The sequence below is a fragment of the Hylobates moloch genome, unplaced genomic scaffold, assembly GCF_009828535.3.
Source record: "Hylobates moloch isolate HMO894 unplaced genomic scaffold, HMol_V3 SCAFFOLD_12, whole genome shotgun sequence".
In the NCBI taxonomy this organism is placed as follows: Eukaryota; Metazoa; Chordata; class Mammalia; order Primates; family Hylobatidae; genus Hylobates; species Hylobates moloch.
In genome coordinates this window covers 68682272-68709350 of record NW_026652287.1, presented here as the reverse complement: position 1 = coordinate 68709350, position 27079 = coordinate 68682272, and the positions used below count along the sequence as shown (strand labels likewise).

The 27079-nt window shown below is 38.9% G+C and overlaps 1 protein-coding gene across 3 annotated transcripts in view; it reads right to left on the bottom strand.

The window, feature by feature from the left end:
- Positions 1-10532: 10532 nt before the first annotated feature.
- Positions 10533-27079, bottom strand: part of RAP1B (RAP1B, member of RAS oncogene family) — a 51424-nt gene continuing 34877 nt past the window's right edge. For all 3 annotated transcript variants that reach the window (XM_032170691.2, XM_032170690.2, XM_058426101.1), the window contains exons 2-8: positions 23889-23971; positions 22178-22246; positions 20568-20624; positions 18352-18492; positions 15550-15693; positions 14772-14888; positions 10533-11853 (exon numbers count right to left, since the gene is read on the bottom strand). In XM_032170691.2, the coding sequence (XP_032026582.1) occupies positions 14802-14888; positions 15550-15693; positions 18352-18492; positions 20568-20624; positions 22178-22246; positions 23889-23945 (555 nt within the window). In that variant the 5' untranslated portion in view covers positions 23946-23971 and the 3' untranslated portion in view covers positions 10533-11853; positions 14772-14801. The remainder of the gene's footprint in view (positions 11854-14771; positions 14889-15549; positions 15694-18351; positions 18493-20567; positions 20625-22177; positions 22247-23888; positions 23972-27079) is intronic.

Sequence of the window (27079 nt, the reverse complement as noted above, 5' to 3'; positions counted from 1 at the left end):
ATTTTATTTTCCAGTGTCTATATTTAACATTTCATTCCTTTGATATAATGCATTCATTAGCTCTATTAGGAGACTCAGCCCCTATTCCATAGCATTGCTGTGAGGGTTAAACAACACATGTAAAGTGCTTAGAGCAATGGTGGCACACCTTAGGGTGTCCAAGAAATAACTAGTATTATTATTTCTCAACTATCAGAGCTTATCAGTTCTTTAATCTAGAAATGTCACTTTCAAGCAGTATCAAGCCAAATAACTGAATAAGTAAGCTATCATTTGCTGGTTTTTCTTATTCTTTCATCATTCCTCATTTTAATTGAATTTGGGGAGCCTACATGACAGCCTTCTTAAACTTCTATTTGTGATTCATAGGACGGCAGAAAAGAAGAGCCGAGAAAGTCTGTGCAGGGATGATTTCAGATTGTTAAGGTTATTTCTCTTTGGAAAAGAAGTTAATGTCAAACTAGATTTAAGGTTAGACATTAAATCTGTTTTGGTTTAACTCATGAAGAGTTTATTTTGTGCAGGTCAGGGAGACCTGGTCACAAACAAATCTTTTGCTTACTAGAATTTGTAACTTTTCTTTTTCAAAGTGAGATAAAGCAGTCGAGCCAATTGTGACAAATTCCATTTGCTCCTCTGAGTGAGTTTTAGTAGTAACTGGGCTAAGAAAAAAAACCCTTCCTTATTATAATAGTCTTAGGGAGATCAACACTGTGCAACTGGCTCCTCTGACACAGTATGGAGGTAGGTAGTGGCACTGTAAAATGTCTTAACTTGCCAGGGCTAACCTGGTTGGCATTCTGTATCCATCCTGTTTGGATGACATCCTGAGACCTGTCCTCTTTACTCTCCCTTGAACAAAGGCCTTGGCAGGGGGCCTAGGGCAACCAAGTCATTAATTCTGCATATGTCATTAACTACATCCTGCCAAGGAGAGAATGCCCTGACCATGAGAATATCCTGTACTGGTTCAGAGTGGAAGGATGGGGGAGGGTAGTGGATGCCACTTCTTTCTTTGGTGACATCCTCTGTGAAAGCATTGGTGGAATAAAATTAGTTGTATGATAGTGGCCAATGATGTCCTCTTATTTCTGAAAAATTAAGTGCTGGCTGTTAGCTGTTTGCTAAATAGTAATTACCAGATAGTTCAGCTTCTGCAAGGAGCCCAAGATGCATTTCAGGAAGTACTATTGCTTTTTATTCTAACAAAATAGACTATAAATCTCCCGTTGAAATCCTGTATGATCCAAGGCATGAAGTCATGCTTTACTAAAGTTGGAAAATGCAAAGTAATGAGTAAGTGAAGTGAGAACTTTTTCCACAACAGCTCTGATAGAGAATGACTGAATCGACTTCTGGGAACTATAAGTTTGTATCTTAAACGTGTAAAGCACACAAGTGGCTACAATTTCCTTATACCATTACTTGAAATAATAAATGGATAAAAAGGCTATCTGGAGAAGCCCAAATTCATTTTTGAGAAGTGATTACAGAGACAAGAAACCCAACCCTAATGCTGAATGTACTAACACATATAAAAACCTCAAAACCCATTGGGTTGAATTAATCTCTGACTTCCTCAAATGTTCAATGTACTTCATTCCAACCAGATGAGTTTTTATCATTTAATTCTGTGCCTGTCCATTCCTCCCATTTCTTTTTTTTCATGTACCTCTAGATATGACACTCCTCCCATTTCTTAAAAAACAAAAACAAAATAACCAAGCAGTAAATAAAACATTGAATTCAGTGCAGAAGCAAAATCTTATGAACACCACCATTTGGTCTCAGAAACACTAATTTTCTCTCATATGAATCACATATGTCTGATTAAAGATGGGACAGATGAGATGAAGAGAAAACCCTCTGGATATGTCTGAAAATGAAAAACAAAGAAAATAAGTTTGTTATATTACTATTAGATCTAAGTAAAAGGGGAGAAGTTTCTGTCATCATTGATAAATATAAAATATGTAGGGTAGGCAGGATATATACCGACACAAGTAGAAGGTAATTCTGTGGGATGACAATGGTTAACAGTATTCCATACCCAGTATGTTGCTTCTGGAATTGTAGAACTAGTCCATACTGAAACTCTGATGGACTCATTAAAGTCTCACCTAATCCCAGACTTCCCTCAGAATCCTTGTGGAGTAGCTTAATTCTGGGGCTTTCCTAGGTGCTCAGGATCTCTCTAGGGAGACCTGAGGGTCTGCTGATTCAGTTCAGAATGTTTTGAGTTATCCTGGAGCACACCCATCTTTGGTACTGAAAAATTGTTAAAATGTTTTGGTAAGTTGTTAATGGCTCCCAACGACATGTCCACATCCTAACCCCCAAACTTCTGTTAACTTTATTTGAAAAAAGTGTCTTTGCAGATGTGATTAAGCATTTTGAGATGAGATTATCCTGAAGTATGTGGGTAAGCCCTAAATGTCAAAACAATTGTCCTTATAAGAGAAAGATTATACAGAGGAGATACAAAGATGGAGGCACGTGATGTGGCATAATGCCATGGAACAGGTTCTCTCCGAGAGCCTCTAGGAGTACATCCTAACACTTTGATTTTGGACTTCGACCTTCAGAACTGTGAAAGAGTACATTTCTGTTGCTTTTTTTTTTTTTTTGGAGACGGAGTCTCGCTCTGTCGCCCAGGCTGGAGTGCAGTGGCGCAATCTCAGCTCACTGCAAGCTCTGCCTCCCGGGTTCACGTCATTCTCCTGCCTCAGCCTCTCCGAGTAGCTGGTACTACAGGCGCCCGCCACCACGCCCGGCCAATTTTTTTTGTATTTTTAGTAGAGACGGGGTTTCACCGTGGGCTCGATCTCCTGACTAAGCCACCAAATTTGTGATGTTACAGCAGCCCTAGGAAACTAATACATACTTTTAAACTAGGACACTAATTTTTTTTAGAAAACAATGGAAATAGATCAACATACGAGAATCCAATTAAAAAGAAGAATGTTCTCCCTAATATTTTGGGTAAAGCACCAAAATCCCACTTACAAAAATTGAGAGAAAATAAAGTTTACATTACTGGGGAAGTAGACGAATACTGCAAATGCATATATTTGAAAGACGACTTGCCGGGCACGGTGGCTCATGCCTGTAATCCCAGCACTTTGGGAGGCTGAGGTGGGTGGATCACGAGGTCAGGAGTTCAAGACCAGCCTGGCCAAGATGGTGAAACCCCGTCTCTACTAAAAATAGAAAAACTAACCGGGCGTGGTGGTGGGTGCCTGTAATCCCAGCTTCTCGGGAGGCTGAGGCAGAGAATTGCTTGAACCTGGGAGGCGGAGGTTGCAGTGAGCCGAGATGGCGCCACTGCACACCAGCCTGGGTGACAGAGCGAGACTCCCATCTAAAAAAAAAAAAAAAAAAAAGATGTCTTGTTACAGCTGAATTTAAATATAAGTTTGCCAATACTGGCTCTGAAACAGACTTTATAGTTGCTGCAGATATACATAGACCTGGTACTAATTAGAGGATGGTATTTCCAAAAACTATCCCATCATCTCCTTACATTTGTAGCAAATTCACCACCAAGTATATACAGAGAGATAAAAATAATGAAGCATTTTGGAGCACAAAATTACTGCTGGTCTATAGCATACTAGAAGAGGAACAATAGTATTTTGCTCTTTGCCATAAAAGATGCTGTATTCTCAGTTGCTGCTCAGCTATTTGCCTTGTTCTCTGCCCATGTCTTTGTAATAGCAATCCTTGTACTCCAACCCTTCTCCCCATCCCAAGCCTGTTTAGGCCAGGCTTTCCTTTTTATTACTTTTAACCCCATGTAATTCTTATGAAAATAATTTCATTCACACTCATGGTTTCAGTTGCCTCCAATATGTCAACAACTCCAAGGTCCAACCATTCAAATCTGACTGTGCACAGAAAATACATGTTCAAAGGTAGCTGACAAGCTGGCTGTGTTAATTCTGGCTCTACCATTACCCCCTCTGGGTTATCTTTCACACAGCTGGCAAATCTGTTGCTTTAGTTATGTATTATGTAACATTTACTATTAGTCTCATTTAGAACAGTAGAGAGCTCCCCATAACTACGTGCTGTACCCATCCGATTCTATTCCATTTCCAGTAGGGAAAGATACTTTTTTCTTTTTTGAGACAGTCTCCCTATGTTATCCATGCTGGCCTCAAACCACTGGAGCTCAAGAGTTCCTCCTGCCTCAGCCTCCCAAGCAGCTGGGATTACAGGCAAGCACCACCACACGCACTTACTTTTTTCTGCCAGCCACATAGTTTTTCATCATTGGTTGATTTGCTCAGGAAATCTGACACTGACCTGTTAATAGTCAACTAGATGTAATAGTTGGGAATATAAATCAAACAGTCCATATATTTTACAAAATACAATTTTTACTATGGGTCACTTGCTTTAGTATGGATAATGGAACAAGAACCACCTATGGTTAGACAAGTTATTAGATAGTTTATTTGGTCTTTCCCATCGACTTGTTAAACACCTTGCCAGCAGAGACTGGATTTTTTCTTTTTCTTTTTCTTTTTTTTTACAGAGTCTCACTGTTGCCCATGCTGGAGTGGTGGTGTGATCTCAGCTCACTGCAACCTCGGCCTCCCAGGTTCAAGTGATTCTCCTGCCTCAGCCTCCTGAGTACCTGGGATTACAGGCACACACCACCATGCCCGTCTAATTTTTGTATTTTTAGTAGAGACAGGGTTTCACCATGTTGGCCAGGCTTGTCTCAAACTCTTGCTTCCAGTGATCCACCCATCCTGGCCTCCCAAAGTGCTGGGATTACAAGTGTGAGCCACCATGCCAGGCCAGACTGAATTTATTATATCATTTACTCCTTCCTACTCCCCTCTGCTCCAAACCTACTGCACTGCACATTAAAGAGTTTGACAGTAATAGAATTTCCTGTTCTGAAATTAGTGCTCACAGGGGACATAACTACCAGATTATAAATAGAAATCTGAATGGGTAATAATGGCAGATGACAAAAACATTAGAGGCTTTTGATCTCTGCCTATTTAAAAACTGAAACCTGACTTCAGTGAATGTATTATTCACATAAAAATCCTGTAATATATGTATGTGCTGTTTAGTTTTCAGGAAAAACCCTGCATTTTGACCCAAATGCTAAATTTGGATAATTGTCTCATTTATGTGGGTCTGTAAGGAAAGTCAGGTTAAACTAGGTTCATAGTAAAACAACATAGTAAAAACTGTCTTCGTACCCTTTTGGAGTAATCAGAAAAATGACTACCTATGAACTAAAAAAATTATATATATGAAAAATGACAGCTCACTTTTCTAAAATCATTACAATTTTCTCTTAGAAAGTTGGAAAGCTCTTAGAAAGTTTAAGAGACTGTTACCAATAGAGCTTTGTTCATTTGCTGTGTGTTTTCCCCATGTGGGCAGAAAATCCCTGCTGTACCTCCGATATTGTAAACAGCGCCTGAAACACGGTAGACAATACTGAATGGATTTGATTCTTAGTTACAAAAATCAGGTAGATGTGCCTAATTTTGGACAAAGCCTGTAATTCCTAAGGTCAGTAACCTACAGGCCACCAACAGGGATGTTTTACGAAGCAAGTTTAAAATATGTGTAACATGGAATACTTTTTTAAAAAAATTGCAGCATTTAGAATACAGACCTATTTAGCAATAAGCACTTTACTTGTACTTTTCAAAGATAAACTAATGTCAAGCCTATGGAATTAGTTGATTAATCTGTTTACTAGTCTTGTTTCAACAGGTATCCCAACACAGACTCATCCATTTTCTTCCCAATAGTTAAGGAAACATACATAAAGTTTAGTTCTTTTCTCAATCTACCTCTCTTGTCTCATGTATTCTTGAAATATCAAATGTGTTGATTAGGCTGGGTGCGATGGCTCACACCTGTAATCCCCGCACTTTGGGAGGCTGAGGCAGGCGGATCACCTGAGGTCAGGAGTTCCAGACCAGCCTAACCAACATGGATAAACCTTGTCTCTACCAAAAAATACAAAATTAGCCAGGCGTGGTGGTGCATGCTTGTAATCCCAGCTATTCAGGAAGCTGAGGCAGGAGAATTGCTTGAACCCGGGAGGCAGAGGTTGGGGTGAGCTGAGATCGCACCATTGCACTCCAGCCTGGGCAACAAGAGCGAAACTCGGTCTCAGAAAAAAAAAAAAAGAAAAGAAAAGAAAAAAAAAAAGAAAATTCAAACACATTGATGCCCTGTAACAAATAGAACAGACTTATTTATTATTTTTATTTTTTTCTGAGACAGGGTCTCACTCTATTGCCGTCGTGGGAGTGCAGTGGCATGAACACAGTTCACTGTATCCTTGATCTACTGGGATCAAGCAATCTTCCTGAATAGTTGGGACTACAGGTATGGACGTGCACCACCATGCCCAGCTAATTAGAAAAAAATTTTTTTTTTGTAGAGATGGAGTCTATGTTGCCCAGGCTGTCAGATTTGTTCTGTTTGAAAAAAAAATTTTAGTCTTACAAATCACAATGTTAAGGCTCACTGACAGATTATGAGACAAGCCTGCAAACACTTTTAAGGTTTCTAAGGTAATAGTAAGAGTATTAATTGTAAAACACTATAACTCCCTTTTACATTTCCAAGATTTAAAGAGATAAAAGAGATTAAATTCAATGAAAACAGATAAAGAGTTTAACTCAAAGGAAAGTTGTAGTGATTAGAGTTTTGATTCTAAGTTTGCTGTCCCACAACTAAAGATGGAATGATTTTAAAAAAGGCAAAACTTCATTTTATAAATGGAATTTTAAAAATTTCTATTTGTAATACCCACATATGGTAAAGATGAGCTATTTACATTTAAGAAACAACTGAATCAACAAGAAAGTCAATACAGGGTTTTTACACATTTTAGAAAAATGTAAGTGAAAGACCACTCTGATTTTCTCCTAAAACTCAAGTTTCTCCAAGTATCGTTGGGGACATGAAAAGAACTCATGCCTTTTCTGACTCAATTATTTTAGTTTTTTCCCATTAAGCACCAGAAGTCAATCTACATGAGTTGTGTTCCCAAACTGCAGTTACTATTTTCTATAGGAGAAAATGGTGCTTTTTGCCAAACCACAGCCTTATTCCTATCAGCATTAAAAAATATTAATTTTAGGCCGGGCGCGGTGGCTCAAGCCTGTAATCCCAGCACTTTGGGAGGCCGAGGCGGGCGGATCACGAGGTCAGGAGATCGAGACCATCCTGGCTAACACGGTGAAACCCCGTCTCTACTAAAAATACAAAAACTTAGCCGGGCGTGTTGGCGGGCGCCTGTAGTCCCAGCTACTGGGGAGGCTGAGGCAGGAGAATGGCGTGAACCTGGGAGGCGGAGCTTGCAGCGAGCCGAGATCGCGCCACTGCACTCCAGCCTGGGGGACAGAGCGAGACTCCGTCTCAAAAAAAAAAAAAAAAAAAAATTAATTTTACATATATATATATATATAGTATATATATACAGAGACCTCCACTGTACTATATATATGTACTCTATGTATGTACTATATATAGAGAGAGAGACCTAGAGGATAGCAATGGCATTCGTTTCACTCTCCTATGAAGTAGGTATTATCATTCTCATTTTACAGATGAGGAAACCAAGGCACCCAACCAAAGGCATATATATAGTAGGAACTGTAAGAGCTGAGATTAAAAACCCAGGAAATCTGGCTCCAAAGTTTATATTCTTATTCACTATAGTAAACCATCCATCTTGTAACCCTAACACTCATCTGTAACTAATGTGTTGTTTCCCACCAGAGCAGTAGTTCTTCACCAGGGTGACTTTGCCCTCCAAGTTCACCTCCCTCGTCCCCCAGCAATCCAACTGGGGGACATCTGGCAATGTCTGGAAACGTTTTTGGTTGTCACAACTCAGAGGCTGGGGTGGTGTTACTGGCATCTAGTGGGCAGATATTAAAATTCCTATAATGCACAGAAGAGTCGCCAGAATACATTATCAAACACAAAACATCGATAGTGCTGAGGCTGAGAAACTCTTCAATAGAATATAAATTCTAGTAGGGCAGCATTTTATAGTTGATCTTGGTTGCTGCTACATCCTTAGGCCTAGAACAATTTTTGTACTTAAGTACTTAATTTGTCCAATGAACGAATATTTAGCTGTTTGAGCCTACAACTGGGCCTGGTACATAGCTGGTGGGCAGCATTTATTAAAAGTAATTATTGAATTAATGGTAGTATCAATGGATGTAACAGGACATAGTAAATTGAAGTAATTTTTTTTATTATTTTTTTATTTTTTTTTTATTATACTTTAGGTTTTCGGGTACATGTGCACAATGTGCAGGTTTGTTACATATGTATCCATGTGCCATGTTGATTTCCTGCACCCATTAGCTCGTCATTTAGCATTAGGTATATCTCCTAATGCTGTCCCCGCCCCCCCCACCCCCCACCCCACAACAGTACCCGGAATGTGATGTTCCCCTTCCTGTGTCCATGAGTTCTCATTGTTCAACTCCCACCTATGAGTGAGAACATGCGGTGTTTGGTTTTTTGTCCTTGCGATAGTTTACTGAGAATGATGTTTTCCAGTTTCATCCATGTCCCTACAAAGGACACAAACTCATCATTTTTTATGGCTGCATAGTATTCCATGGTGTATATGTGCCACATTTTCTTAATCCAGTCTATTGTTGTTGGACATTTGGGTTGGTTCCAAGTCTTTGCTATTGTGAATAGTGCCACAATAAACATACGTGTGCATGTGTCTTTATAGCAGCATGATTTATAGTCCTTTGGGTATATACCCAGTAATGGGATGGCTGGGTCAAATGGTATTTCTAGTTCTAGATCCCTGAGGAATCGCCACACTGACTTCCACAATGGTTGAACTAGTTTACAGTCCCACCAACAGTGTAAAAGTGTTCCTATTTCTCCACATCCTCTCCAGCACCTGTTGTTTCCTGATTTTTTAATGATGGCCATTCTAACTGGTGTGAGATGGTATCTCACTGTGGTTTTGATTTGCATTTCTCTGATGGCCAGTGATGACAAACAAATGGAAGAACATTCCATGCTCATGGGTTGGAAGAATCAATATCGTGAAAATGGCCATACTGCCCAAAGTAATTTATAGATTCAATGCCATCCCCATCAAGCTGCCAATGACTTTCTTCACAGAATTGGAAAAAACTACTTTAAAGTTCATATGGAACCAAAAAAGAGCCCGCATTGCCAAGTCAATCCTAAGCCAAAAGAACAAAGCTGGAGGCATCACGCTACCTGACTTCAAACTATACTACAAGGCTACAGTAACCAAAACAGCATGGTACTGGTACCACAACAGAGATATAGATCAATGGAACAGAACAGAGCCCTCAGAAATGATGCCGCATATCTACAACTATTTGATCTTTGACAAACCTGACAAAAACAAGAAATGGGGAAAGGATTCCCTATTTAATAAATGGTGCTGGGAAAACTGGCTAGCCATATGTAGAAAGCTGAAACTGGATCCCTTCCTTACACCTTATACAAAAATTAATTCAAGATGGATTAAAGACTTAAATGTTAGACCTAAAACCATTAAAATCCTACAAGAAAACCTAGGCAATACCATTCAGGCCATAGGCGTGGGCAAGGACTTCATGTCTAAAACACCAAAAGCAATGGCAACAAAAGCCAAAATTGACAAATGGGATCTCATTAAACTAAAGAGCTTCTGCACAGCAAAAGAAACTACCATCAGAGTGAACAGGCAACCTACAGAATGGGAGAAAATTTTTGCAACCTACTCATCTGACAAAGGGCTAATATCCAGAATCTACAATGAACTCAAACAAATTTACAAGAAATTGAAGTAATTTTAACGTTTCGCAGTCCCAGTTTTTTGGGCTTAATTTTTTTCCCAAATGATTATAAATAAAACCAGTTCTGCCAAAACAACTCCCTTTTGTAAAGAATCAGACTTTCTTCTTAACATGAAAGCCTTTAAAAATGTATCATTTAAACAGCGTGTATTTAGGGGATTAGCAGATACCCCTCTATTGGATATTATCACTAATTAATTGCTCCAGTAGCTGGCAAATACTTTGAAAAAGTTTGTGTTAAGAGCTTCTTTACAATTTTTAAAAACATTTTTAAAATAATTCTGTAAGAATTCAGTTCTTACAGAATTATAGCATATTTAAGAAAAATATGGATTCTCTAGAAGTGCTTAATCCACATCACTCAAAGATTTTTATAACCACAATATTCTAACTTCATCCTATATTTTAAAAAATCCATAGTGTAACATCCATCAAAGTATGTTAAATCATTCCTCTTTTACCTACCTCATCAAAGAGCTACGAACATAACTCAAAGGCATTTGTTCAAAAATAATAATGCTAGATTTACAAAATTATTTCTCAAAGAAAAGTTCAAAAGGTGGTTATGTGGATATTCAAACAATACCAGAAAACCTGCTGCTTACTTATTCCTGTAACTGAGTCTGGCTTGCCCAAATGTTAAATTATGAAACCACGCTGTGTAAAATGCACCTATTACAATTGAAACCAGGGTAAACCCATATTTATTTACTAGCACTGTTAAAACATTACACAAAACACATTCAAGTGGCAAGTAATTATAATGCAAGCCCTTGCATGGCAATCCAAATTTATTGAACTACTGATGCTAAGTTATACAAAATTGCACCACTTTAATTAAGGCTTTTAGTTTACATTTGGCCACCTCAAAGTAGTTGTAACATTAGGTTGGTCAATTTAAATACTGTGGCTCCCTGTTGGATAGACACACAATCTTTACATCCAAACATTAATGCATACAAAGCAACAAGGCATTGTTAAATAAAACAGCAATAGTTACTGCAAATTAGGCCTTGTGACCAATTACATATGATTAAAATTACTTCCCACATTCACATCCACAGTACTCGTCCACCATTTAACATCTCAACCAAAACGTTACACATGTGAAACAATCACTAACAGGCAAAAATACTAAACCTGTATATTTGGTATTGCAAATACACTTATGCATGAGCAAGCAAGGGATTCACAGTGAGAATCTACAGCTGCAGAAGCCTGAAAATGATTTACAAAAATTGTTAAATCATTAAAAAATTGTTTGAAAATATACACTTCTTGTTGTAGACCCCCACTGTACACACGACTATAAACATTGTTCCCTATGTAAACAAAAAAAGGAAACATATAATAAGAGATTTGAAAAGTCTGGACATTTCCTTCCCAACAGATATTAAAGGCAACGTCTTTAATCTAAGACATTATACTGAAAGGACTATCATATTTTAAAGACAAGATCACTGTCTCCACAGGTTTTTTAAAAATTAAAAAAACTATATAGCTGTGTTAATCAAAGCGCTTATTTTGTACAATAATAATGACCTTGAATTTCTTAAAAAAAAATTACAATAAGCTACAAGTATCAAAGAAGCGAAGTTATCTGGAGTAGTCTATATAGGAGCTCTTTGGACTTTCTTTTATTATGCTAAAATAGTGGTGCTTTTAGGATTTACATTATTGTACTCTCCAATACAAAGTATGGGGCATGTTAAAGTATACAGTACACCATTTTCATACATGTACAACATCGGTGGATGAAGAATGTCTCTTAGCAGTAATACTGGATGTAGCCTCTGGTTTTACCAGCTGCATACTCTAGGACTATTATATAAGTAAAAATCTCTCTTGTGATACTGGAAAGTGATTAGAATGTGCAAACTGATATAGTAGCTTTCATCCGCCTCTTAAAGGGTACCACCACAGGAAAGTCCATTTAAGATGTTGGTAGGTTTAACAAAGTTGGAATGCTGGCACTGTTGAATTGGGCAACAGTTCTTCAGACCTGTCAAAGGAAAAAATTAATTAAAAACATGGGCTGGAAAAAGTAAAGACCCAAAATGAAACAGTTAAGAAAACAGTCTTGAAAGTGTTAGAAATGAATATAATCTAGGCTCTTGTTCTACGCATTACATTAGTGGCAACATACCACAATTCATGGCAGACCTTTTCATCTTTTCCTTCCAAAAAGATGAAGTCTATTCTGCTGCCCTCTTGGAAGTCAGTTAAATGAAAATCTTAGGAACAGAAAGGGAAAGTACCTTTGTGCAAATTTTTGTGCATTACCTTCCAAGGATTAAAAAGGAAAAAAAATCACATTAAAATTGTTAGTCAAGTCAACCTGATTAGAATTAGGATTAAAAAGTCAGATAGCAATATTAACAAAATGGGTGATCCTGTGTTTACACAATCGTAATGTAATCCTAGAATTAGATCATAAGTATAGAATGCACATCTAACCGAGGTTTCTAGTATCAGATAATCAAGTTCTTCCTTTTTCAATAAGAGTGGCTAAAAAGCTTGTTCAGAGAAGCAGACAAATAGAATTTATTTCACGACAGTGTTTTACAGATTTACAATCACATTATATACTTTCTAATTCCATATTTAAACATTCTATTAAGACTGATGTCAGAAAAAGCTGGTATTATACTAAAATCACATGTAATTAAAGTTTTTTAAAAAGTAAACTTAGAACTGTTAAATATGTACTTTGAATAATTTTCTGCATACATGCCTCAGCTAAAAAAATGTTTCCTATTATATTTTCCTGGTGATCAGACTTGTTACAAGCTCCATAAGAGTTGTTAATATATATGTGGCTGCTGAAACAATTTTCACAAATGCCTAGAACTTTAGGTCCTCATTCTGAGTCTGAATGAGGTTTGCAATCAAGTTTTCTAAATCCTAGCAGACTGCTGCAAATTAAAAAGGACAGATGGAAGTGTGTGAGCTTAAGCACATGTGTGCTGCTAAGAATGGGCATGTGGTCAGGAATTACAGGATATCAGAATGAGAGGATATACCACTAAACAGAACGCCCTAGATGGAAGGCAGGAATAAAAACTCTAAAAAGATGCAGAATCAAAGTGCTATGGCAGCATTGAGTCAACTAACATAGGAAGAAACAAGAGTCAGGAATGTCAAAGGTTCTTTTTTTTTTTTTTTTTTGAGACAGAGTCTCGCTGTCGCCCAGGCTGGAGTGCAGTGGCGCGATCTCGGCTCACTGCAGGCTCCGCCCCCCGGGGTTCACGCCATTCTCCTGCCTCAGCCTCCAGAGTAGCTGGGACTACAGGCGCCCACCACCTCGCCCGGCTAATTTTTTGTATTTTTTAGTAGAGACGGGGTTTCACTGTGTTAGCCAGGATGGTCTCGATCTCCTGACCTCGTGATCCGCCTGCCTCGGCCTCCCAAAGTGCTGGGATTACAGGCGTGAGCCACCGCGCCCGGCTCAAAGGTTCTTAAGAATAAATAAATTAACAGTTTAACAATAAACAGTTTAATGACAGCTGAAGAGAAAACCATTATCACTGGCAAACAACAGCAGCTAACAGTTGAGTGTTAACTATGTGCCAGGTACTGATGGAGATCTCTGCAGCAAACCCCATGGTACACCTTTACCTATGTAACAAACCTGCACATCCTGCACAGGTACCCTGGAACTTAAAAGTTGAAGGAAAAAAAAAAAGTGACTGGCACATGATGAACATGTCAGGGGTGTGTGTGTGTGTCACATGATGAACATGTCAGGGGTGTGTGTTTTAAATTAGGCACGGGGTTGGCTGGGAGCGGTGGCTCACGCCTGTAATCCCAGCACTTTGGGAGGCCGAGGTGGGCAGATCATGAGGTCAAGAGATCGAGACCATCCTGGCCAACAATGGTGAAAGACCATCTCTACTAAAAATACGAAAAAACTAGCCGGGCGTGGTGGCACGCGCCTGTAATCCCAGCTATTAGGGAGGCTGAGGCAGGAAAATTGCCTGAACCCGGGAGGCAGAGGTTGCAGTGAGCCAGATCGCACCACTGCACTCCAGCATGGCAACAGAGCAAGACTCGTCTCAAAAATAAATAAATACATATAAATAAATAAATAAATAAATTAGGGACGGGGTCTAGCTATGTTGCCCAAACTGATCAACTCCTTGCCTCTAGCAATCCTGCCTCAGCCTCCCAAAGTTCTAGGAATACAGGCATGAACCACTGTACTTGGCCATGTTAGGGGTTTTTATTAGCAACACTACCCTGTATTTATCTTAATACAGAATGTATCATGTTTTGCAATTAACTGCCTTTCTCTTTCAGTATACCTGAATTAGCTTAAAGGAATTAAGAGTCAAGGAGAGAAGGCTGGTCTTGTTCACCACTGTATTGCCAGCACCAACCAGTATACCGAATGAACTTATTTAGAATACTCAGTTGGGTGTGGTGGCTCACGCCTGTAATCCCAGCACTTTGGGAGGCCAAGGTGGGTGGATCACTTGAGGTTGGAGTTCAAGACTAGCTTGGCCAACATGGTGAAACCCCATCTCTACTAAAAATACAAAAATTGCTGGGCGTGTTGGCATGTGCCTGTGATCCCAGCTACTCAGGAGGCTGAGACAGAAGCACTGCTTGAACCTGGGAGGCGGAGGTTGCAGTGAGCTGATATTGAGCCACTGCACTCCAGCCTGGGTGACAGAACGAAACTACATCTCCAAAAAAAAAAAAAAAAAAAAAAAAAAAAGAAAGAAAGAAAGAATACTTATGTGAAATACTTTACTCATGATGATAATAATTAATTAAATACTAACTCATGGATATCTTATAAAAATAAACCATTTATTTTTCAGAACCAACAAAAAGAATTCTATACTTGCTTTCATGACAGAGTGCCCTTAATAAGGCTGAGTGATTTAAAGTTAGAGGAAAGGTAAGTGAACATACCTGGCTCAGAGCTACAATGCATTTAGTATATTAAAGCAACTGACATGATGACTTTTTGCGAGCCTTCCCAGGCACTGGAGTTTTTCTGTTAATTTGCCGCACTAGGTCATAAAAGATCTGCAAATACATTAATTTGTTTTAATTTACAGGAGGAACACCTCCCTCCCCCGAAAATGAAAAAAGTAAATTGAAAAAACAGAAATTTCCATGGATATAAATTAATGCCCGGAATTGTTCATTTAAAGAATGAGAATAAAATCAGGTGTTATAACTGCCAAGCTCAAATTTTTGGGAAGTGTTAATATTGTGCTCCTTAAAATACTTAGTTGAAGGAGCTGCAGAGATCTTAACTTAGTTCAATTAGAACATTTACCATTACACAAAGAAAAAATCCTTTTAAAAACTATGTGTTTTTGCTCTACAACATGACTTGAAGCCTTTCAAGAACCATGCATACCTTTCGGAATTTTAGTCTCCATTTTTTACATAACATCCTTCATATACCTGAAGTCTTAATCTGTCTTCCCTATCCCTGTATTTTCTGTCCAGTCTTCCTTTTTCATGGTAAATATCAATGTACAAGTATTTAAGAGACTGAAATAGTATTGTTGTTTATTTACTACATAGATACATTTAACATAAGAGGTTTTGGTTTTTTTTGCCTGTAACATCAACATATTACCCTGAGTACATGTTAACTTGGGGTTAAGACATTTTCCATTCATCTTCAGTGTTGTACTTCAAATGAAGACCCCATTGTAAGTATATTTGACCATACCTCATTAACATTTATTTTGGATTTTGCAGAAGATTCTAAGAATGCACAGTTGTTCCATTGTCTTGCTAGATTTTGACCTTGTTCCTTCCCTACAACTCTTTCATCTTCCAAGTCACACTTATTACCAACAAGAATCATTGGAACCTAAAAATACATTTGTGAGAGTAAAAATAAGTAAGTAAATATGCTATATGAATTCAAATCAAAAGAATTCTAAGAGTCAAATCTAAGAATTATGTTTCACAGAAAAATATTAAATAATGTATAATAAATTTACAGCCTTAACAATTTAATCTGTAACATAAATGTAAATATTAACTTTGATGTCAATTATCTCCACTGCTTTCTCTTTTCATGGAAATGTCAAATGATAACTCCAAAGGGAAGAAAAGAGAGAAAGAAAACTCTCATATGTTAAGTAAAATGAACACAACCTAGTCAATGTAGACATAAATAAGACAATTTTACATAAAATTTTGAGAAAACAAGCTATGATCCTGTTATGGAGAGATGGGGGGAGAAAAACCTTAAAATTTTATCATAATGGACTTATAACTAATTATAGTAAGCAAAACATACAAACTTTTTAAAAAGTACAAAAGGGTGTTACTGTGAAAATCCAATGTATTTCAGCATTTTAAAATGTTTCTCTAAAGGGTGTGAATCAACTTCAAGTTTTCTGGTTTCCTGATGTGCATTTATTAAACTCAGCATTCTCAGTTGCACAACACGAAAAGGAGAAATTTGGAAGGCCCCCAAAATAGAATTTTTAGTTTCTCATAGTCTTGTATTAAAAAAGCCAATCAAGGCTGGGCGCAGTGGCTCACGCTTGTAATCCCAGCACTTTGGGAGGCCGAGGTGGGTGGATCACCTGAGGTCAGGAGTTGGAGACCAGCCTGGCCAACATGGTGAAACCCTGTTTCTACTAAAAATACAAAAATTAGCTGGGTATGGTGGCACACACCTGTAAGCCCAGCTACTTGGGAGGCTGACACAGGAGAATTGCTTGAACTTGGGAGGCAGAGGTTGCAGTGAGCTAAGATGGTGCCATTGCACTCCAGCCTGGGCGACAGGGCGAGACTCCGTCTCCAAAAAAAAAAAAAAAAAAAAAAAAAAAAAAAAAAACAACAACAACAACACAAAACAACAACAAAAAAACACCCATCAAACTGAATTTACTAAAAATCAAGACCACTTATTAAATGGATTTACAAATTTAAAAATGTTCCCTGAGATTGCTTTAATTATGTAGGGTTCCCCCAAATTCCCTTGTTTCGGAAGTCCAGAAAATAACAGCATTTACCATGGGTGTCTCCCAGCACTCACAATATTTGCTAAAATTAAACTGCAGTACAATGAGTCTTATTTATGTATTTATTTTGAGACAGCGTCTCCCTCTGTTACCCTGGTTGGAGTGCAGTGATGTGATCTCAGCTCACTGCCAACCTCCACCTCCCAGGCTTAAGCGATCCTCCCACCTCAGCCTCCCGAATAGCTGGGACCACAGGCACGTGCCACCATGCCGGCTAATTTTTTTTTTTTTTTAATTTCTGGTAGAGGCAGGGTTTTGCTGTGTTGCCCAGGGAGGTCTTGAACTCCTGAGCTCAGGGGATCTACCCACCTTGGCCTCCCAAAGTGCTGGGATTAGAGGTGTGAGCTACCATGCCCAGCCTGGTTCTTACAGTACCCAGATCAGCATCACCAACACCACCTCGAAACTTGTTAGAAATGCAAATTCTTGGGTCCTACTGCTGACCTACTGAATCAGAAGCTCTGAGATCTCAGCCCAGCAATCTATGTTTTAACTGGTCCTACAGGTGATTCACATGCAAAATCAATTTTGAGAACCACTGCTATATTTAGTGTGATGAGGAATTAAACTCCATTATGGTAGACTCTGAAGGGGCACCTAAATTAAAAATAATGTTAGAATCTAATGTATTTGTTACCTTTCTTTAAAAATTATTATTGGCTGGGCACAGTGGCTCATGCCTGTAATCCCAGCACCTTTGGGAGGCCGAGGTGGGTGGATCACCTGAGGTCAGGAGTTCGAGACCAACCTGGCCAACATGGTGAAACCCCGTCTCTACTAAAAATACAAAAATTAGCCAGGTATGGTGGCGTGCGCCTTAGTCCCAGCTACTCAGAAGGCTGAGGCAGGAGAACTGCTTGAACCCAGTAACGTGGGTGTTACAGTGAGCCGAGAGCATGCCACTGCACTCCAGCCTGGTGACAGTGAGACTCTTGTCTCAAAAAATAAAAATTAAAAAAAAAGGCTGGGGACAGTGGATCACGCCTGTAATCCCAGCACTTTGGGAGGCCGACGCAGGTGGATCACAAGGTCAGGAGATCGAGACCATCCTGGCTAACATGGTGAAACCCTGTCTCTACTAAAAATACAAAAAATTAGCTGGGCATGGTGGCAGGCACCTGTAGTCCCAGCTACCCGGGAGGCTGAGGCAGGAGAATGGCGTGAACCCGGGAGGTGGAAATATGGCGCCACGGCACTCCAGCCTGGGCGACAGTGCAAGACTCCATCTCAAACAAAAAAAAAAAAAAGGAAGGGTGTAAGTAACATTTAATTTTCACAGGATAATGGCAAAGGAGGAAATTTCTCACTTTCCACGATATATATTTGAAAACATGTATGGGTATTTTTGCCTTTCAAGGACAAAGTTTAAAAAAAACCAACACCCCCCTCCCCACCAAAATACACGAACTTTAAAATGAATTTAAATTTAGACTTAAACAATTATAATCAGGGTTTTGAAATAAAATATATTTATTAGGAAGTCAGCTTACATCATCAGTGTCTTTAACTCGAAGAATCTGTTCTCTCAGGTCTTGTAAATCATTAAATGTGGACTGTGCTGTGATGGAATAAACTAATGCAAATCCTTGTCCATTTTTCATGTACAAATCCCTCATTGCTGTAAATTGTTCCTACAATAGAAAGAAAGGAACGTTAAAAAACAAGAATGTTTTGACAGTTATTTTTATAATTTTCAAAGTCTATAATTATAGCTCAATGAAGAATATTGTAGTATTCTGTAACTTTGTTAAAATTATAATCTATGACAAGATACTATTTGAAAAATTGGCATTTTAGTTTCTTTTTCTTTTTTCTTTTTTTGAGATGGAGTCTTGCTCTGTCACCACGCTGGAGTGCAGTGGCACAATCTCGGCTCACTGCAACCTCTGCCTCCGGGGCTTAAGTGATTCCCCTGCCTCAGCCTCCTGAGTAGCTGGGACTACAGATGCACGCCACCACGCCCGGCTAATTTTTTTCTTGTATTTTGGTAGAGATGGGCTTTCACCATGTTGGCCAGGATGGTCTCCATCTCCTGACCTCGTGATCTGCCCGTCTCGGCCTCCCAAAGTGCTGGGATTACAGGCGTGAGCCACCAAGCCCAGCTGGAAATAGGTTTCTTATTTAAAAATAATATACCAAAGTAGATTTATATACAAAAAATACACTCAAGTGGAACAGAAATATCCTATCCCCAAAAGTTACTAAAGGCAGCTTTAAAAATATATCATAGTGTGTAGAGCACCCCAACTGTATCTGCCAAGTTAATCTATATAGCTATGACTCAAATGCTATAGTTCTGTAGGGTTCCATCAGCATGATCTAGACCATCTCATTTTCCCAAACTATTTTTCTTCGCTAGACTGTGAGCATTTGAAGGTAAGAACACAGTGCCTGACCTGTATCAGGTATTCAAACATTAGCTGAATGAATACCATACACCAAGAACAAATCTTCCCTTCATCTTCACATATCTACAAATCTAGTTTGTCTATAAATACGTTGAAGGAGAACAGATACCAATCAAAGTATTTCTTTTTCTTCTGAGATGGAGTCTCACTCTGTCACCCAAGCTGGAGTGCAGTGGTGTGTTATCAGCTCACTGCGACCTCCACCTCCAGGGTTCAAGTGATTCTCCTGCCTCAGCCTCCCGAGTAGCTGGGACCACAGGCGCCTGCCACTGCACCTGGCTAAGGCTAATTTCTGTATTTTAATAGAGACGGGTTTCACCATGTTAGCCAGGCTGGTCTTGAACTCCTGACCTCAGGTGATCCACCCACTTTGGCCTCCCAAAATGCTGGGATTACAAGGCGTGAGCCATCACACCCAGCTCAATCAAAAGATTTCACACAGCTGCTGAGGAATGAATGTATGCCTGTATTATTTGAAATATGGTAATAAATTGTTTTAAAAGTACTAGTGAGACTGAAAATTTTCCTTCTAACACATTTTCTAAACTTTTCAATAACTGACCCACTGCAATTACAAAAAGTGCAATATACTTCCTCCACCTCACGGGTTCAAGCTATTTTCCTGCCTCAGCCTCCCAAGTAACTGGGATTACAGGTGTGTAACACCATGCCCGGCTAATTTTTTTAAATTTTTAGTAGATATGGGGTTTCACTGTGTTGGCCAGGCTGGCCTTGAACTCCTCACCTTAAGTGATCCACCCACCTTGGCCTCCCAAATTGCTGGGATTACAGGCGTGAGCCACTGTGCCCGGCCAATATAAAATCAATGATTCCACAGAACAACAACAACAAAAAGATTTAAAGTTTAGCAACTAGTGCTCTTATTTATTTTTTTTGAGACAGTCTTGCTCTGTCACCCAAGCTGGAGTGCAGTGGCACAGTCTCCACAGTCTTGGCTCACTGCAACCTCTGCCTCCTGGGTTCAAGAGATTCTCCTGCCTCAGCCTCCTGAGTAGCTGGGAATACAGGCGTGTTCCACCATGCCCAGCGAATTTTTATATTTTTAGTAAAGATGGGGTTTAGCCATGTTTGGCCAGGCTGGTCTCGAACTCCTGACCTCAAGTGATCCGGCAACCTTGGCCTCCCAAAGTGCTGGGAACAGAGGTGTGAGCCACTACAACCGGCTGCAAGCAGTACTTTTAAATAAGCTTAACTAATATTTGTCTATAGAGTACTAGCATTTATGAAGTCAATACTGTTCAAACGGTGCATATACTTTGGTATTTAGTTTTACCTACCGTTCCTGCAGTATCCAAGATTTCAAGCATACACTGTTGTGCATCTACTTCAACTTGCTGGTAGAAAAATTAAAATACATGTTCATTTTTTAAACGTACATAAGACTACCTTAATATACACAAAAAAGCTAATGTATCAAAAATAAGACACACAGATTATAACAACTTTACAAATATCAAGCAATACTTCAACAAAGCAGGAGGAAAAATGGCTAAGTAATCAAGATTCAAAGACCCCCAAATTTGTAATCAAGTTCAAAAGCCATGTGTTCTCAAGTCAACACAGGGAAACCTACACAATCCAGTCTCAATATGGATCTCTCAGCACTTAATTCTAGAGAAAAAACAGTTTCAAAATAGCTCAAATAAATAAACAAAACCAGCAATAGTTCCAACAGTATCATAAGTAATTCTGTCTATCTCAATTCTCCCATGATACTTTAGATATACCTCATTTCTCTAGGTAACTATATGCCCTCACCATACTGGAACAAGATTTCTGGTATTAAGGAAGCAGTGCCACAGCTATTAAATAAATTACACATATATCCCTGTTACCCCTTTCCATCTAGTATTTCCTAGGGAAAAATAGGTATTTAGAATCAGATGTAGAAAGAAAACAGTTAATACTGTCTCACAGCTGGGGTGCAAAAAAGTTTCCAGTGTTTTTGGTAGACTGTGGACGTGGAGGGAGGAACGGAAACACGGTATTTGTACAACAGCGGGGCCACGTTGGCTGCTTCATGAAGGTTGGGAAATACCTCCTTCCCTACTATGTTAAAAATGTCTACACATTGTTTTATTGTCACATGCTGTTAATGGACACAGGAATTCACCTTTCTATAGGCTGAGCATCCCTAATCTAAAAATCCAAAAATTGCAATGTTCCAAATCCAAAACTTTTTGAGCCATGTGTGGAACATCACGCTACAAGTGGAAAATTCCACACATGAGCTCATGTGACCAGTCAGTCAAAATGCAGCCAAAACTTTGTTTCATGCATAAGAATATTAAAAATATTATATAAGATTATGTGTATAAGGTGTATATGAAACCATGAATTGTTTAGATGTGGGTCCCATTCTATTTCATTATGTGTATACAAATATTCTAAAATCAGAAAATAATCTGAAATGTGAAACACTTCTGGTCCCAGGTATTTCAGATAAGGGATATTCAACCTGTACTGTGAGTGGTGGCACTTTCTCAAGAGGTTAGTAAGTACAAAGCTTAGGAAGACTTGTGTCCACCTATTTCTAGGTTAAAAAGAGGGGAGCTTGAGAGTAATCAGTATTGCTAGGTAGGGGATTGGAAGTAACATGGGGCTACTACTTGAAATGGATGGTCTGCTTTAAAGTTTGTGTGTCAAATTACAATTTTAGGGTCAGGATAAACTTAAAATTCTGTGAATATGTGAGAGTATGGGTGTTTATGATCCTCTTAAACTGGTAAACATGCAATGCCAGAAAGTAAATGTAAACTTTTCCCACTAATTTTATAAATTAACCCTGCCTCCATCCTACTTTGTATAAAACATTCAATAATTATAAACCTAAAATAAGTATTTATGTTAAAATCAAAAGCAAAAGGCCTTCCAAAGTAATATATACCTTTCTATAAGAATCTTCTATCGTAGGATCATATTTTTCTACAAAAATTCCTTGAACAAATTGTACAGTCTGAAAAAAAATTAAGAAATCATTATACTTCTAAAGAAAAGAATATATTCAATCTTTAAATTGTAAACTGATTTCACACAGGGAGTTACACCATCGATGAAAAAACCACAGCCAATACTACATTTGAATGTGTACATTTGGTAAGAAAATTACCTCAGAAAGCTGTTTTATTATTTTTAAGTAAATAATCACTATGCTCCTTATTGGGTAATTCTATACTTAGAGATCATATATTAAGATTTTTTTACTGTCTCTTGCTTCAGTCCTTTGTTTTTTCTCCTTGAGACAGAGTCTTGCTCTGTCTCCCACGCTGAAGTGCAGTGATGCAATTTTGGCTCACTGCAACCTCTGCCTCCCAGGTTCAGGCCATTTTCCCACATCAGCCTCCCGAGTTAGCTGGGATTACAGGCATGCACCACCACACCTGGCTAATTTTTGTATTTTTAGTAGAGATGGGGTTTCACTATATTGGCCAAGCTGCTCTTGAACTCCTGACTTCAGGTGATCCGCCCGCCTCGGCCTCCCAAAGTGCTGGGATTACAGGCGTGAGCCACTGTGCTGGCGTTGTTTCAGTCTTAAGAGCTTATATTTGATTTTGAAATTAGAAATTGACTAATTGTCACGTATACACACATACATGCAGGATCAACTGACCTCCCCATCGCTTTGGATACAAATGAAAAAGCAGTTCATTTCACGTTGTATATACTTCTCAGTTTGTTCCAAGCATGTCAATTCTGAGCTAGGTGGCCTAAGTGGCCAAGATGGTTTATCTTATGAGTGAGGCAGAAGGTCAATCTATTTGCTTGTGAGGCTTTGCTAAGCTCTGAACTATTCATCAAATTATTTTCCCTACGTTTTTCCCCTTTCCCAACCTTCATTACCGAGTTATGTCTTCATTCTTGCTATACCATTCCTTGATGCAGAAAATATGCCGTTAAAAAACGTAAAACTGAACAAAGGTAGTATCTGAAGAAGACTTTTTATAAGCTTTGATATTTTCTAACATAAAATGTATAGGGTAAGACTATTCATAAGAAGAAAGAGCAAGCCAGGCATGGTGATTTATGCCTGTAATTCCAGCACTTTGGGAGGCAAAGGTGGATTACCTGAGGCCAGGAAGACCAGCATGAGCAATATAGCAAGACACCATCTCTACAAAAAAGTTTAAAAATTAGCCTGGCATGGTGGCACGTGCCTGTAGTCCCAAGCATTCAGGAGGCTGAGATCACTTGAGCCCTAGCCTGAGCAACAGAGTGAGACCCTGTCTCCAAAAATAAATAAATAAATAAATAAATAAATAAATAAATAAATAAATAAATAAATAAAAAGACCAAAATTTATTCCTATCTGGCTCTGAAATGCGAGTGCAAAAAGCCATGTATTTGTATGCTCTCAATCTCTGTGCTTAGCTCAAATTGTATTCCAGCATAACTTGTGTCATTCTGGAGTCAATGTTCCGGAGAGAATATGATCCACCCAGATATAATTAAAGTTGAGTAAAATTACAAGAAAAATATTATATTGCTTCTAAAGTCATTAAGGGATTTTATCTTAACAAAGACAAATCATCAAAACCTAAAACTCAACAGAAAAAGAACATCTTGGAGTGAAAGGCTTAGGTAAAGTAAGAATGACTTACCAAAGCAGACTTTCCAACGCCTCCTGAGCCAAGAACGACTAGCTTATACTCACGCATGATGCAAGCTTGTCAAAACCCAGTACCTTATTAAAGGAAAAAAAAAAAAGAAAAAGAATTCTAAGTAAAGTTTTGTATTCCTGTGCTTTTCACATAAATAAGACATTCAGGAAAATAGATTTATTTAAAATGATTACTATATAACCCTAATATGGAGCACCCTATAAGCAGACTTACTAAAAGATGCTCAGAGGTAGAAGAAAACTACAGAATTACAGACATGACTTTGAGCCCGATCTAGGATAGAGAGCACAGGTCTGAAGAGAAATCCAACCACCTGTTTTGTTACATCAAGTTTTACTCAAACACAGCCATATCCACTCATTTGTGTATCGTCTGTGGTTTCTTCTGTGCTGTAACAGCAAAGTAGTTACAACAGAGCCTAAATATTTACGTATCTGGCCAAGCTCTGGCATACATAAATGGTAAATATAAATATGTTGGTAGAGGAAGCAGAAGACCAAATATTTATTCCTAAAGTGGGGGACGTACAGACAACCTGAAAATGGTCTCGAATCAGAGGCAGAACTGAAGAATATGAGTTCCCAGACTGAAAACGTCTACTTAGAATGTTTAGTATGATGAAATAGTAGAAATAAAGACAAAATATATCCAGAAAGAAACAATCCATACCAAGGCTTATCATTATAAAATTTCAGTATAAGAACAATAGACATAAGGTCTTAGAAGATTCCAGGGTGGGGGCATTACATGAGAATAAAAGGCTCCTACATTCCTAGAAAAAAACTAAAGGGTCAGTAGTTCAAGTGGTACAAAAGTAGCCACCAGAACAGGTTTTAAAACTTCTAACCAAGAAATGACAGTTTTTTGGGTCATGGTTAACAAAGCCACTATAACTAACTGGTTTAAATGATTTTAATCAACCAGTAACAATTTGCCTCAGATGATATGCTTCTACAAACTAACCAATTAATGAGAGTTCCTTACTTCTGAAACTCGGGCAATCAAAAATGGCCTATTAAACAGACACATCCCAAAGCCAACCAATCAACAATTGTCTCACTTGAGTGACAGTGCTTCTACAGCTAACATTAACCTGCTCCTGTCTTTGAAAGTCTGCCAACCATTGAACTTCCTAATTCCCCAAAATCCTGTAAGACCAGCAGTCTAGCAAGGTTGGGGAAATTTAAAAAGAAAAAAAAAAAGCAGTGTATCTGATCAGGATAGGTAATCAAGGACTTGGCCAGATGTGGTGGCTCACGTCTGTAATCCCAGCACTTTGGGAGGCTGAGGCGGGTGGATCACTTGAGATCAGGAGCTCAAGACCAGCCTGGCAAACATGGCAAAACCCTTTTTTGGGGGGGGGTGGGGGGTGGGGTGGGGGTGGGGGCGGGGACGGGGCTTCACCATGTTGGCCAGGATGGTCTTGATCTCTTGACCTCATGATCCACCCACCTCAGCCTCCCAAAGTGCTGGGATTACAGGCATGAGCCACCACACCCGGCTTCAAAACCCTGTTTCTACAAAAAAAGACAAAAATTAGCTGGGTGTGGCGGTACACGCCTGTAATCACAGCTACTTGCAAAGCCGAGGCATGAGAATCGTTTGAACCTGGGAGGTGGAGGTTGCAGTGAGCCGAGATCTTGCCACTGGGCTCCAGCCTGGGCAACACAGTGAGATTCTGTCTCAAAAAGATTCAATAGGATACAAAATAAAAATTGATTTAAGGAAATTTTCAAAAGTATTCAGGCACAGACCCAACAGCTAAGGTAAAGAGATGGCCTTTTTGTATATGGGTTCAGGTCTGAAATAGGAAACTTAAAATGGAAAACTGGTAATCTGGAAAAATCTACAATGGTTGAGATTTTCAGTCTTACAAACAAGCTAGAAAAAACTAAATAAAAAGGTCTTTGTTTTCGAAGAAATGAAAGCCCACAGAAGAGGCTACTTGTACAAACAGAGCCACAGGAGGAACTGATGTTGCATGTTCACTAAGAAATGGAAGTACAATAACCCCAAATCTGTTCAATATTGCTGCTCCAAGGGAAATATGAGCATCCAATTCTCTACCCTTCCTCCACTGGGGGTGAGAGTGGGACTGACTACACATAGTCACAGGAAACCTTTTGGGGGTGATGGAAGTGTTCTAAAAACTGGTTGTAGTGGGCCAGGCGCAGTGGCCCACACCTGTAATCCCAGCACTTTGGGAGGCTGAGGCGGGTAGATCACGAGGTCAGGAGTTCAACCTGGCCAATATGGTGAAACCTTGTTTCTTCTAAAAGTACAAAAATTAGCTGGGCGTGGTGGCGGGCACCTGTAATCCCAGCTACTCAGGAGACTAAGGCAGGAGAATCGCGTGAACCCTGAAGCAGAGGTTGCAGTAAGCCGAGATCACACCACTGCACTCCAGCCCGGGTGGGAGTGTTAGACTCCATCTCAAAAAAAAAAAAAAAAAAAAAAAAACCACCAAAAACTGGTATTCACTAAAACCTCCAAACATAACACAATTGACCGAAACAACATAAAAACTACAATTTAAAAATACTGAATATAAAAACTATACATTTATCAGAGGTGATTATCTAAGAGACGTATGCCTTTATTTTCTTATTTCACAAAGGTGGCTGAGTTGGCTGTGGGAGTTATACTTCTTAGTGAGGTGATTGGGACTCTTTTTCCCAGCTGCTTCATTTATCCATGAATGAGCATTATTATTTGTTGCTAGAATGAGTCAGGTTCATCCATATTATTGTATCTATCAGTAACTTGCTCCTTTTATTTATTACTATTGATTAAAATATACCATATGAATACACGATATTTTCTTTACCCATTCACACCAGCTGATTTCCAGTATGGGGATATTATCAGCGTATTTTTGTTACCTTAAAGAGCAAAACAAAAAAACCCCAACACTAGTTAAGATTTGAATCAATATTTTTCAAATCTGTGCTTTCTACTACACCAGCCTTGAAAACACTGTTTAAAAGACTAAGACTGAAATAACAAACAGATTTTTATTGTGAATGCCAACTCCAACTGACTGGCAACAGCCATTATCCTGTTTTTAGGATGGTGTGGTTGCATCTGGTTTTGCAGAAAAGACAAATCTGTTCAATAAGCAACATAATTGGCTTGTGGTGCTGGTAGGGACTAGGAAAGAGTTGTAGCAC